This window comes from Phyllostomus discolor, chromosome 2, assembly GCF_004126475.2.
Source record: "Phyllostomus discolor isolate MPI-MPIP mPhyDis1 chromosome 2, mPhyDis1.pri.v3, whole genome shotgun sequence".
Lineage (NCBI taxonomy): Eukaryota > Metazoa > Chordata > Mammalia > Chiroptera > Phyllostomidae > Phyllostomus > Phyllostomus discolor.
The window spans coordinates 113,233,438-113,246,791 of NC_040904.2; the positions used below are offsets into that span (position 1 = coordinate 113,233,438).

The window sequence follows — 13,354 nt, forward strand, 5'->3', positions numbered from 1 at the left end:
ACTCCTGCTGTTTTTCCACTAAAGCGTGCTAGTGGAAAAACCTAATTCCACTTTACCTCTAAGGTTGAACTATTTTGTTGTTTATATAATCTGAAAGTGCAGAAGCCTTAGTCACCTCCAAGCCTGGGTGATGATATATGAGATCCACCAGGACAGCATTTGTGAGAAGCCCTGGGGACAAGGTATGCTCCGCCACCTGAGTGCCAGGGGCAAGGAGGGGTATCTCTCTCCAAAGTCAGGTCCTCAGCAAGTACTGTCTGTTCCCATGGGCCCATATTCTCCTGAGACTGACTGGCAAGCATCTCCTGCCAGACACCCAGGCTTAGGGGAGCACATGTAGGGACTGTCCCACTAAGCAGTCCCCTGCAGGACTGGCAGGCAGAGTCGCTCACCTTAAACGAGAGCTTGGTCTTGCTCTCAGGCTGTCTCCAGATGATGACTGTGACCACTAAGCAGAGGATGGCAGAGCCAACGAGTATAAAGACTGCCCACAACTCCCCATTTGTGAGAGCCGTCTTTCCCAGCACAGCCACGATGCAGAAGGTGATGATAAAAATTGCTGTGAGAGACAGAGAGAGAGTAGGAGAAAGAGCTGTGTCTCAGCCATTTCTCAGGTCCCTACAGATACTTTCAGCTCTCTCCAAAGCTTATGGAGAGGGAGGCTGTATGTCTGTAGGCATCACCAACAATGAGGACAGAATAACTGACAGCACAGTCCAGCAGTAAGACCCCAACCCCCCTACCCAGGGACAAGAAACCATGCAGTACCAACAAGCAGGACCCCAGACACATACAGAGAAAGGGAGACTCTTACCTATGAGGCTGGTTGAAATGTTCACAATTAACCCAGAGATTCTGGAGGGCTCCATGTTTTTGGGTGAAAGTATACTTTTCAAAGAAAACCTTTCTGCTTCTGCTAAAAAGCCAGTCTGAGAATCGCTGGTGCTCACCAATTCATTCTGGTCTACTTGATCCAGCTCCTCAGTAGTTCTGGCCATCTGGTATACCATGTTAGGTTGCTCTGGCTGATACCTGCACACAAATGTGACCATTGTGACATGCAAAAAGATGCACGGTAATTCAAGTTCTTAGTAAGCCTTCATGGGCAAGTTGCCCAGGACCTAAGGCATCATATGGAAAGATAACGGTCTGAATGACATCTCTGGCAAAATAGAAACACGAGGAGAGCTGGGTTCTCGCCTTCTGCTGCTGCTTCTGGCAATACCCTCCTTGGTGTCTCTGTTTTGAGACCACTTGACCTCCACTGTAAACCAGCCCAGAGAAATGTCCTGAGGTGGTTTCTATGGCTCTGAGAGTAGCACTGGCCCTTGGAAGCTTAAGATATTAGGCCACTTCCAGCAAAATTAGGCTGCAGGAAGCTAAATGCACAGACAGAAATAGAAAGCAATAACATTAAGATCCTATTTGGTGCAGAGAACTGGAGAAATGTGTCTGCAGGCTGATGGCTTTGAGATATTCTGTTTGGGAGACTTAATTGCATCAATTTATTTTAAAGCTCCAAGTGCCTTGGTATAAATAAATCTACAGAGCTGGGTGAAAGACCCAGCCCATGGCATGATTTCCAAGGTACAATCTACCTGTAAATGGAGCAGTCATTTTAAATGAGGCTCCTTATCTTCTCACTCAAAATGAACAGAGCTCAAATCTTTTCTACCAGCCTTGAAAAATAGAATGCCTTATGAATTATTTTACATTTAGTCTAAGAGTAAGCATAAAGATATTCACCATATTTTCACTGATTCACTTCTGTAACACTATTCGGTCAATTAGCAAACTAGATTTAGCTGATTCTACATGGTTACTACCAAGGCTCGATGCGATCCAGGTGTTACATACATCATCTGCTGAGCACATTAAAAATGGGATCAGTGGCCTTGCAAGTAGAAATACCTGAAAAGAAACAAGAGGCTCTTGCCAGGTGACCAACTCAAAGAGTCTCCATGAGTACTTGTTCTCATGCTGAGTGCTACCTCGGGCCATTTCTGGGACTTGGGAAGCAGAACCCTGTCATTCCAGAGCAAAGTAATATTGGTACCCAGAAGTATGCTGTGTGGAGGTAGCTGAGACACCAAGCTTAAGCCCAGGGCTGCTCTATTATCTCAACCCAGGGACTAGCCTGAGCACCCAAGCATAGAACAGCCAGAACCTGGAAAGTCTTTCTGAACGTCAGCCTCGGCCATCCCACACCATATACCGGGACTCCTTCCTCCAGCAGCAGTGCAGTGAAGCATCACAGCAACCTGAGTTTCAGAGGTCATCACAGTAACTTAAGTTTTACTGGATTCTCCCAATTTCCACCAGGGACAGTCCCAGACCCCTCTGTCCCAAGAACCTGGACCACACTGCAAATATTACCCAAACCTTCAAAATATCTGATCCCAGGAACCAGGCCCAGCAGTTGAGCTGAGAACCTGTCTTGACCCTCCCAACAACCAGACAGAAAAATGAGGGCACAAGATAGAGGGAGACGGGGCCACCCCTGACTCTTTGCAAGGATGTCTCTGTAACTAGGCTCTCAGCCATCAGATCCCACCCTACCTGGATAGTTCCTAAAGGAGCTACCAATAACCTAAAATTTACACTGTCTAAACCATGAATCTGAACTGCTAAGAGGCCAGCAGGGTTCATGTGCATTTCTGTCATGGGACGCAGAAAAGCCATACATACCGTAAGACCAACACACAGGCGGCCACTAAAGAGTAAGCCAGGAGAGTGCCAATAGACATGAGGTCCACCAAGTCCTTCAGGTCAAAGAGAAAGGCCATCACAGCTGGGGAGAAAAGCATCAGGATTCATGGATGGTCCTCTACACGTACTGACATCCAGAACCACCACCCACCTGTGATTCAGAGCACATAAGAGGTAGTGCTTTTTCTTGCTCCCCACATACCCAGCCCTTTCCATGGAAAGATGTTTAAAGGAAGACAAGCTCAGGATTAAATCATATATAGTCCTCAATGGATGGGAACTTTGCAAGCTATTCCAACACTACAAACAGAAACTGAAGTTCAGACTGGTTGGAACAGTTATCTAAGGTCACACAACTAGTACGTGAAAAAGTCAGAATTTCAAATAGGTTCTTGTGAGTCTGAGTCCAGTGTTTCTTCCTTTCCATCATGCTGGCTCAGACACAAATCATGTACATCCATCCATCCATCCATCCATCCACCCATCAACCTCCTGGCACTCACTGAAAGTGTGGTATACACCACTGAAGGAGGAAAAGTATCTGGCATATCATCCAAAACGTATGAATTGGTCAGCAACAGTGATGAGGAGGTGGATGAGGGTGGATGAGGCTCCTGACCCAGACAGTTGAGCACGGAAAGCAGTATTACTCCTCGACAATCTCAGCTCCTTCACTGCGACCACACTTAAAAAAACCCACATGCATGCTTATTTTAAAATCTTTGTACTTTTTCAGAGTGTTTGTGTGTATTTGTGTGGGGACACTGGTTGCTTCCCATTCAAACAAGAACTTGGCTAGGTCTATTTTGGGGTATTTTCAAATCATTCACAATTGAGACAAGTTAAAACATAAACACAAAACCATTGCTTTTCCACAAATACTTCTCAAGACCCTATAAATCACTGCAGCTAAAAAAAATGTAAATTGTGAATAAATAATAGGATTTAGGAGCAGAGAAGACCTTCTGAGTAATTAGAGCAGTGTCCAACCATGCATGCCACCGGCACCTACATCCCCACTCACAGAAAAGCCTGAGACAAATTTCTTCCATGTAGGGTCATTTTAGAAAGCCTGTTACTTTTTTACACTCCCACCAAATAAAATGAAGAGAAAATCTTTGGTTTGGTGAATGTACTTTATAGTCACTTTAATGATTATAGTTTCATCTCCCTTCACCAGCACAGAAAGGAAATTAAGGCCAGTCTTTAATATGATCAAATTACATGTAAATACTGAAAAAATCTTCAGTTTTCAATGCCTTATCTCTTAAATATATAGGGCATATTCTGACATATAGTGTCCCTTAACCTGACTACTGTGATCATTCTCGGGAATGTAGAATGATAGGAGAAACTTAATAAATAATAAAAAATTAGGTTTCTTTCATTATGTAATGTTAACCCACAAAATGAAGCACACTTTGCTAAGGGCATAAACATTATTAATAACAACTCATTCATTTAAGAAAGTCAAATGTCTTACCAATGGCCATTTGACAAATCCCTGTGGTACAAACTGTGAACAGTGTCACGTGTCCTAATTTATGAAGAAAACCTGCTGCTCTACTCACAGCCTGGAAGGAGCCAGACTCTTTGGCATAAAAACAAACCGGGTACGAAGCACAAGCCAGCTCTACACTATGGGTGTGCTTCCTGCTTTCACCTCTCTGTGTCTCCACTTCCACATCTGTACAATGGGATCACACTGCCTCTCAAGCTATGAAATGCAATCATTAAAGGAGGGAACATAGATAACAAACAGCAGGCAGTGCATGTGCAAATAAGTTTCTGCTCCTCCTTCCTAATCCAGGGCCCCTGGAATATCACATAGACCAGGAGTCCCCAGCCCCTGGCCTGTTAGGAATGGGGCCACACAGCAGGAAGAGGAACAAAACTTCATCTGTTTTACAGCTGCTCCCCATCATTCACATCACCACCTGAGCCCCACCTCCTGTCAGATCAGCAGCAGCATTAGGTTCTCATAGGAGCACAAACCCTACTGTGAACTGCACATGCGAGGGATCTATAGACTGCACACTCCTTATGAGAATCTAATGACTGAGGTCTGAGGTGGAGCTGATATGGTGATGCTAGTGCTGGGGAGCAGCTACAAATACAGGTTATCATTAGCAGAGAGCTGTGACTGCACAGAGACCATAATAAATCAGCTGCTTGCAGACTCATATCAAAACCTTATCAGTGAGTGGGAAGTGATAGTTAAGCTGCATCTGGTGGCAGGCTATAAAGCCAACCCCCAGCCCCACCCCAGTCGGTGGAAAAACTGTCTTTCATGAAACCAGTCCCTGGGCCAAAAAGGTTGAGGACTGCTAACACAGACTCAAAGTGTTTTTCAGTCCACTGATGCCATCTGTCAAAATCATCCTCTTGGTGAGGAACCTCATATTTGGTAAGATAAACCTCCTCTGGGCCTGCCATTATGTATACACCCAAGGCAAAGGGCTTTAGCAGCAGCACTTCCAGTATCCCCTGGGGAAGAAGTGGTACATTTTATACAGCACTAATCATAAGTGACTCTCGCTTCCCAGAGAACTCATGAGCATAGATACAAGGGCACTAAATTTCCAGTAATAACGCATAGTCTCACTTGGCTTCTAAATTCATGGAGATGTCATCTCACCGAAACCTACTCAGGGACACTCAGAAACAGAGAAGACCAACGACTTTGCGGGACCATGTGTGTCCTAAGCTCTGGCCAATGAGAGGATAATAACAGAATTCAAGCTTTTTGGAAATTCCATCACATCTCTGTAGCACTGGCCTCTGCTACAGGACAGTTACCTTGCAATAAACCAGGTTCTAAGGGTAAAAACCAAATGTTAAAAAGACCAGTTAAAACTTCTCACAGGCCACAGTACAATTCAGGACATTTCCCTAAGAAGTAATAACAACTCAACTGTTGAAATATTTACATTATTTCCAGTTCTTACCAGCAATGGCACCTGAGGTTAACGTGGCAATTATCGGTGTTTTGGTCCTATTGTTGATTTTAGCCAAAAATTTAAATAGCAGTCCATCTTCAGCCATGGCATAGATAACTCGAGGCATGGGAAACATGGAACCCAAAAGGCTAGGTGGAAGGAAAAGACAAAAGCATCAGTAAGATGAGCTCACCAGGAATCAAGGCACCAGCATCTGATCAGGCCCAGTTGACCTCTGGGGAGCAGGAACCCTGAGCTCTCCCCAAGGGCTGGTGCCGGCCAGGCTGCATGAGACTCGTGCTAAAGACTCAGAATTCTACACACCAACTCCTCAAAAGGCACTTACTCTGAGTTTGTGTAAGTGTAAGAACGGGAAAGGCCTAACAAATAGTACAAACCAACTTACTGTTTTTATGGAAGGGAAATCTTATATTTATTCTTGCAGTTATTTCCAGCTAAATCAAGCAAAAAATAAAAGAATCCCGGCATCCATAAGGATGTTTCTGGTAAATCAATATTTACTATATGGTTACTGTCCGTAGGTTAGTAGGAAACAGCAGGGGCAGAACACCCCTCAATAAAGGGCACTCACTCCCTTTTTCAAGGTTGCCTCTGCTTGACGGCCAGACTGAGGCCAAAATGCAGTGTTCACAAAGCTGGCCTGACCCAGTAGCCAAAACCGGGAACAGAAAGCCAGTCCCTTGCTGAGCAGATGACAGCCTTGGGTTCTTCAAGATCAATAATATAATTGACTCTTGGCTGATTAATAGCAACAAGGGAGAAACCACAGAATCAGGGTTGGGGTTACTGGCTCCAGCTCCAGGGAAAAAGTAATTTTAACAGCAAATCTGCGCATACAGCTTTCCTGAGCCCCCCACAGGTGATGCCTGAGAACCCTCACCTGGTAGACAGAGCACAGAGGGAGCCGACAGCCACTGCGTACTTGGCGCCTTCCCATCCCACGTGCTTGAAGGCGTCGGGCAGGGGGCTGTCCTTGTCCAGGCACAAGTATGGCATCATGAGTGTGAGGGCAGCTGACACCCCGAAGTAGGCGATGAAGCAAATCAGGAGGGAAGCGACGATGCCCACAGGAATGGCTTTCTGGGGATTCTTGACTTCTTCACCTAGAAGCAACCAGGAGTCAGCCCAGGTCGGTGAGGTGGTGAGGGGTGCCCCACAAACCACAAGGCCCCAGGCCTTTCAGCGTCCAGGGAGTCTATGCCATCACAAATGACCCCCACAGAACTCAGCCCTATGGGTGCCAGGGTCTGCTGGGCTCTGGAAACATGGGGTGGCCCCAGCAACACAGACCAGATGACCCCTAGGCTCCCAGATGGTGTTCTTGGCTGTTTTGTCATGGTTCCACCAAGGGAAAGACTTGCTTCCTTTGGCAGGGAGATTTGGGAGGCATGATGGAGCCTAGACTATTCAATTTGCCAGGATGGCAGTATTTTTAATGGCCTCGTGTCTCGGATAATGCACAGATATGAAGTCAGGCTGTGGCCTGGGCTGTCATTATCCCACTCGTTCTAGCAGGATGGTCAGTCACACTCCTGCTGCAGTTTCCTGTCAGGAACTGCCCCTCAGGGAAACTATAAGGGTGGGGAAGATTATCAGGAAGCTGCAATCTACACGTTGCTCCTATGTGAAAGCTCGGCAACCAGCACAGGTGCACAGGAAGGAAGATAGTGGCCTGTGGGAGCACAGGAGGACCAGAGGTGGGCAGGCGTACCTGTGGTGGCGATGCAGTCAAAGCCCACAAAGGCGTAAAAGCAGGTCGCTGCTCCTGATAGGACACCGGAGAATCCGAAGGGCATGAAACCCCCGAAACCGAATTTCCCTGCCTTTGTGTCGCTGGAAAAAAAGAGCCACAACAAAGATCACAACACCAGCCTCATCATTCCAAACAGCCACTGCCCAACTTACACCCACTGCTCCAGCCCTCAGTATGTAATCCCTGACAGCTGTCACCAGCCACTGCATCCCAACTCTGTGGGCCATAGGACCCTAGATTTGCGTGGCCTAGAGCCATAAGGGTGTGTGCTAAGCCCTTTCCAGAGGTGCCTTGTAAATACTGACTTGGAGTAGGGGTGGAGTGTAGGAACTGTGACGGGCCGTCCAGCAGGAAGGAGGGAAAAACCTACAACTGCAGCCTTTCCCCCGAAACCCTAGAGAAAGAACGAAGCCAGGTAGTGCAGAAGCCCCAGACCTAGGAACAAAATGCAAAAAGTCTCCGTATTTACCAGTAACTTAGGTCTCAAAACAAGCATTTCCAAAGGCACTGAGGTTTGAAGAGTGGTTTGTTTTAGTCAACAAAAATGCTCCCTAAGCACCCACATGCACAAGGTAAACAACTGGGATGCTCCACAGGTGGGCACTGGTACCCAGCACAGCTGGGCTCACGGGTGGCGCTCAGTAGTGTTTGCTAAAGTAATGAACACAAAGTCAAACATATTTTGTGAACCTCAAAGTCCTTGAAGATCCAGAAAATAGTCACAGTGGATCAAAACCTGTGACTCTAGACATTAAGCTTCAACAGGGAGCCCTTCGTCCCTGCTGGCCCCATCTGGGTGGCCATCCGTGACATGAGTCTACCTCAGGCCCTGCCTGGCACCGAGTAATCTTGAACCTCCGCTACCTGAAGAGCAGCCCCACTCCTTCCAGTCTGACAAGGGCAGCTTCAGCTCCTCAACACGGAGCTCCAGAGGTTGCTCAAAGCCCCCCATCAGCCCTCCCTACTCGGCTGACTGCCCCTTCACACGGACTACTTCACCCGCAGACCTGAGACAGGAATGAGAGAGAATATTCCAGTTCTGTGAACACCAGTGCACTGAGGCTGGGTTAGCAACTCATTCTGGCAAATTTGTTTTCAGTGGGATTTACCGATTGACTAATAAAACAGACCAACAATTTGGACCCAATTATTTTCTAACAGGGAATAAGCCTTCTCCTGATTCCTTGGGTATAGTTACATTTTTCAGCTCCAGAAGGTGCCATGGAGCCACCGGGACTCACTGTGGTGCAGTAGCAACAGGAAGGAAACCCCAACAAATACACAAGTGATAGATGTGGGTAAAATTTCACCAGACACAAATGGAAGCTTGTCATCTTAAAGTGTGACTGAAGTAAACCGTCAACCCAGGTACAAAAAAAGGCAGCTCAGGACAGTTAAATCAGCAAGGTACAATGCACAGTCTGCACTGTCTCCCAGGTGCCCCAGCCACTCCTGGGTGCATGAATCACAAAGAGGGTGGACATCTGCTGAGCTGACTTCGGCAATCACAGCACGATGCGGTGGGAACTGCCCCCAGCCCATGCAGGATGAAGCCCCTCCATGCTGTCTGGTCTCACTGAGAAATGCTTTAGTACTTCAGAGAGACAAACAGTTTCATGTAAGACTGTGTGGCCATTGTCAGAAACACAAATCTATAGCTGGTGAACAACAAAAAAAGGAAAGATCTTACAGGTTTCAATAAAATGAGTAAGCAAGCTATGTCCCTGTCCCATCGCACTCCACCTCTCACAGTGGCTGGCTCGCTGCCCCTCATGGCTGTGTCTCTAGGGCCGAGCAACAAACTCCACTTTGTCTGAGAGGCCGGTACAGCCCGTCATTCCTAGGACGCACTGTGTAAGGGTGACCGATGAAAGCAAATACCACACCTGGCATGAACAACCTCTTCATAAAAACAAAAAATGAAATCTTGACTGACAACCAGGAAACATTTAACCCCTCACCTGTGAACAGCAACTAGCAAGATAGGCTGTGCCTGCTCAGAGTTTTCCAAGTTGACTGTTTCTTCAAAGTATGTTTGAGTTGGCTTTACTCTATCCTCAGTGAATGGGCACCAAGAAATGTGGCATAAATTGGTCAGGAATGCTTGGGAAAATATGTTAAAAGTCCTCATTTCTCTGTAATGGGGTTTAGTCCTCAAAAGAAAGACCCTTTTTATTTGAAATGTTAACCATATAATATGGGAGTTAGTGAAGTTTCATACGTTTAATAGCTTCCTGTTTGTGTTCCAGTCATGAACTAGACACACATCAGTGCCTGCCCATTAATCAAACCACTCACTGGACGCCTAGCCTGTAACAACCAGCAGCCAAGTTGGCGTATGGCCACTCAGACCCCAGTGTCTCAGCCTCCCTTGCAGCTAGCTGTGGCTGCCTACTGAGCTCTGGCCAGGGGAATTAGGGCAGAAGGGATGTGTGTCTTGAAGATCTGTCCTTAGAAGCACTGGAAACACTCTGCTCCACACTCACCCCCTCTCTGGGAAAGCTGGATCATGCCAGTGCCCACAGCCCAGCTCTAACCCGGTGGATGAGGGCCACATCCTCAGAGATGACAGGACAGCCAGGTGCACAGTCTGGGCCCCTGAAAGCTGATGCACCGCCGCAATGGCCACACAACCAAACTGCTCATTTCAGGACCTGAGACATCATTTTAAAGCCTCTGCGTTTTAGAAAATCCTCTTTATTTGAGCAGTTTAACCTTTAGCCATAATTAAAATAGATTCATAGATAAAATCAAACTCCCTGTTCTCCAGCCCGGGACCCTAAGTTTCACCTGAAAATTTGATGAGAAAATAAAACAGATACCTTATAATTATTTGGCTTTGTGTCCTAGATAATACGAGTTTGTCGATGAGGGATCACTGCAAGGCCTGAGCAGGCAGGGGGCTGGGAGCAGTCGGGTCCCTGGACGGGGCCGCTGCTTCCCAGGGCTGATGCAGCCAAGTCGAGGGCAGGAGACAGAGATTATTACGATGATATTTTGAAACTTGAGTAACTCTGAAAACCTTTGTAAAAGCCCATGATAAAAGTTTCACATATTTCTTCTTCAGTGTTATTAAATATTTCAAAATAAAGTGGCATCACCACGGTATTGCAGAGAAAATCTTTTCTGATCACAAAACTCAGAGGAAGGTCATGAAACAGAATATGAGGAAAAGGGGATTACTCAGTGAGTCTGAGAGTGATCCTCAACTGCGTACATTTTGGAATTGAATGAAGATTTTGTTTTGCCCAGTAGCACCCTGTCATACAATGTTCTGTATAGCAGAGGGAAATAAAACTTAACACAAATCCAAACCAATAAAATACCCTCGGCTACTTCACTACAAAAAAATTAACCAAATATCCAAATTCAAGTCACACTGTAAAAGAAAGATTCATATAGTTTTAGCCAGTTCCACCCCCTAAATATACAGACCAGCACACGCCGAGGTGGGGACAGAAAAGCAACTCACTTGAGCGCGGACTGGGAACCAAAGTGTCCCAGGTTCGATTCCCAGCCAGGGTACATACCGAGGTTGCAGGCCATAACCCCCAGCAACTGCACATTGATGTTTCTCTCTCTCTCTGTCTATCTCCCTCCCTTCCCCTCTAAAAATAAACAAATAAAATCTTAAAAAAAAAAAAAAAAGAAAAGAAAAGCAACTCACTTGCCGCACAAGTGACCAGTCATGTTCTGGAAATCCTCCTCCACGAGCTGCCAGTTCTTAAGGGATCCTTTCACAAATCCTGACACCATGATGAAGCCCAGGACCAGAACGTTGACACAAGTGAATATTTTGTTGACCATGGCTGATTCTTTCACACCAAGAGTTAAAAGTCCTGAAAATGTGCATATATAGGAAACTGAGTGTTAGCCCCGTACCAGGCAAATCCTTCCTGGGATGGGAACAGGGATAAAGACGATGACTTAAGAAGAATCCACATGGCATCAAATCTCGGAAGACTTCTGTGGGCCTCTGGGGATGGGGCTGGATTAATGACCTTTCTAGAGGCAGTGAGCAAAACCACCGAAGTCCTGGGGTGTTTAATAATGGTTCGAGGATGCCATCTGAGGGCACCAGGGGACATCAAGGCCCCTAGGGGATGAAGCGAGCTCTTCATCCCTGTCCCCTCCCCCTCACTAAAGTATGTTACTGAGAACTGCCCGCAGGAGCAGGATTTTATTTTCTCCAAGGCAGAGACATTTTGCTCAGCTTCCTGGCAGAATGAGCTTTTCAGATGAGAAAATTATTCGGGTCGACTTGGGAAGGTAGCAGTTCCAGCAACGCCAAGTGTCTGTGGTTGTGGAGCCACCACCCCACATGGCCCCCTTGAACTCAGGGCACGGCTAACTCACACAGGGAAGAACACCAAGTGGTAAAGGCACCCAGGAACCACATGATGACACAGGATCACCTTGGGGTGAGCGTGCCACCTGGGGAGTTCTGTGGCACACTCGGCTGGGCAAAAAAGTGGCATTAAAAGGTGTCTGGGACACACGACCACCGTTTATGATTAGAGAGCGCTGCTCTGCCATGTACGTCTTTTATACAGTTTAAAATAGAAAACGCTAACTTAGTAGATTGAACTCTGAATGCAAGTGTAAGAAGAGAACAGAGCACTTCATCCCAGAGAACAGGACACCACACCCCATGGTGTTTGTCCTTCCGCGTCCCTCCCTCCCGTGTTCATGAAAATCTGAGCAGTGCAGACTTGACTTCTGACACACACTCCTGTCAACGGGACCAGACATACTGCTGTGCAAAGTGATTTCGATTACATACACAGTAGGCAAAATCACACAGGTTGTCTTTAAAACCTATGCAAGGTTTTCTAACCTCAAAAGAGAAGTTATCACATTTCAATTTAATGTTTATGTCAACAAAACTCCCACCTTAGGGGCTGAGACACAGGTAAATGTCAGTAAGAAGAAGCTGCCAATCAGTTGTGGGCAAGCGCTATCTGAAATTTTTCAATTCTGCACACACAACTTTGTCATGAAATGTATTTACTTAAAGGACATCGTGACGACCGGTGGGCGTGAGAGCACCAGAGGCGTCTCAGATGCTGCAGACACCCGTCGGTGCTCCAGACGAACAAGGTCTCTTGTTCCTCTACACTGGCCTGGCGAGAGCGAACACCAGCCTTCCTTTCTCAGTGGTCACCATGGGTCAACAGAGTGTATTCCTGGGCCATCTGCACAAAAATCTTACTCCATAGTCACAAAACACCGGAGGGTTCGCTTTTAGCTAAATGATATACAAACCTATGTGACTCTATTAGAAGCCACTGAGGCAAAAAGATGTCTGCATTAATTGCAAAAGGAGGAGAGGGGGGAGAATAAAATGGGGAAGGGAGAAAGAAAAAAAGGAAGAAAACCTAATGCAAGCCTGCCTTATACCTTGGGCCCCTCCCTCCCACCTGATGGCTCTCTCACTGCAGGGCTGTACCTGTTAAGATGAGGATTATAATCACAGCAAAGATGTCTGGGTTTTCGGCCAGCACTCCCGGGAGTTTCAGAGCCATGTGTTTCTGAGAGAACCCCCCGATGGGTTTGCCAATCAGCTCATCAAATGTTGCACTCCAGGCTCTGGCCACGCTTGAAGTACCTGTCACGAGACACACACACAGAAGAAAGTGAAATAAAGCAGTTTCCAGAGCATTTGTCATCCAGCTGGACATTCAGCATCCATGTGTGTGATCACAGACAGTGCATGAGACTCTGCAGCAGCAGCCAGACCTCAGCATACATGACCTCAGGAGTTCACGGTGAGGTACAGAGTCTGAGAAAGCTTCTAGGGCCTTGGAAAAACATGCCTTTCCCACCTTGACCCAATACACACATGTATACATGTTTCAAATATTTAACCAAGTTATTAATAAAAGTTTTATAAAACGTGTTACCCTAGCACCTGAGAGGCACTCAGACAGTG

At 46.6% G+C, this 13,354-nt stretch overlaps 1 protein-coding gene across 5 annotated transcripts in view; it reads right to left on the reverse strand.

Annotated features, from left to right (window-relative positions):
• Positions 1-13,354, reverse strand: part of SLC7A1 (solute carrier family 7 member 1) — a 66,447-nt gene that overhangs the window by 6,631 nt on the left and 46,462 nt on the right. For all 5 annotated transcript variants that reach the window (XM_028504719.2, XM_036018361.1, XM_028504721.2 and 2 more), the window contains 8 exons: positions 12,872-13,030; positions 11,090-11,261; positions 7,381-7,502; positions 6,550-6,772; positions 5,658-5,797; positions 2,689-2,791; positions 815-1,032; positions 393-559 (listed from right to left, as the gene is read on the reverse strand). In XM_028504719.2, coding sequence (XP_028360520.1) covers positions 393-559; positions 815-1,032; positions 2,689-2,791; positions 5,658-5,797; positions 6,550-6,772; positions 7,381-7,502; positions 11,090-11,261; positions 12,872-13,030 — 1,304 coding nt within the window. The remainder of the gene's footprint in view (positions 1-392; positions 560-814; positions 1,033-2,688; positions 2,792-5,657; positions 5,798-6,549; positions 6,773-7,380; positions 7,503-11,089; positions 11,262-12,871; positions 13,031-13,354) is intronic.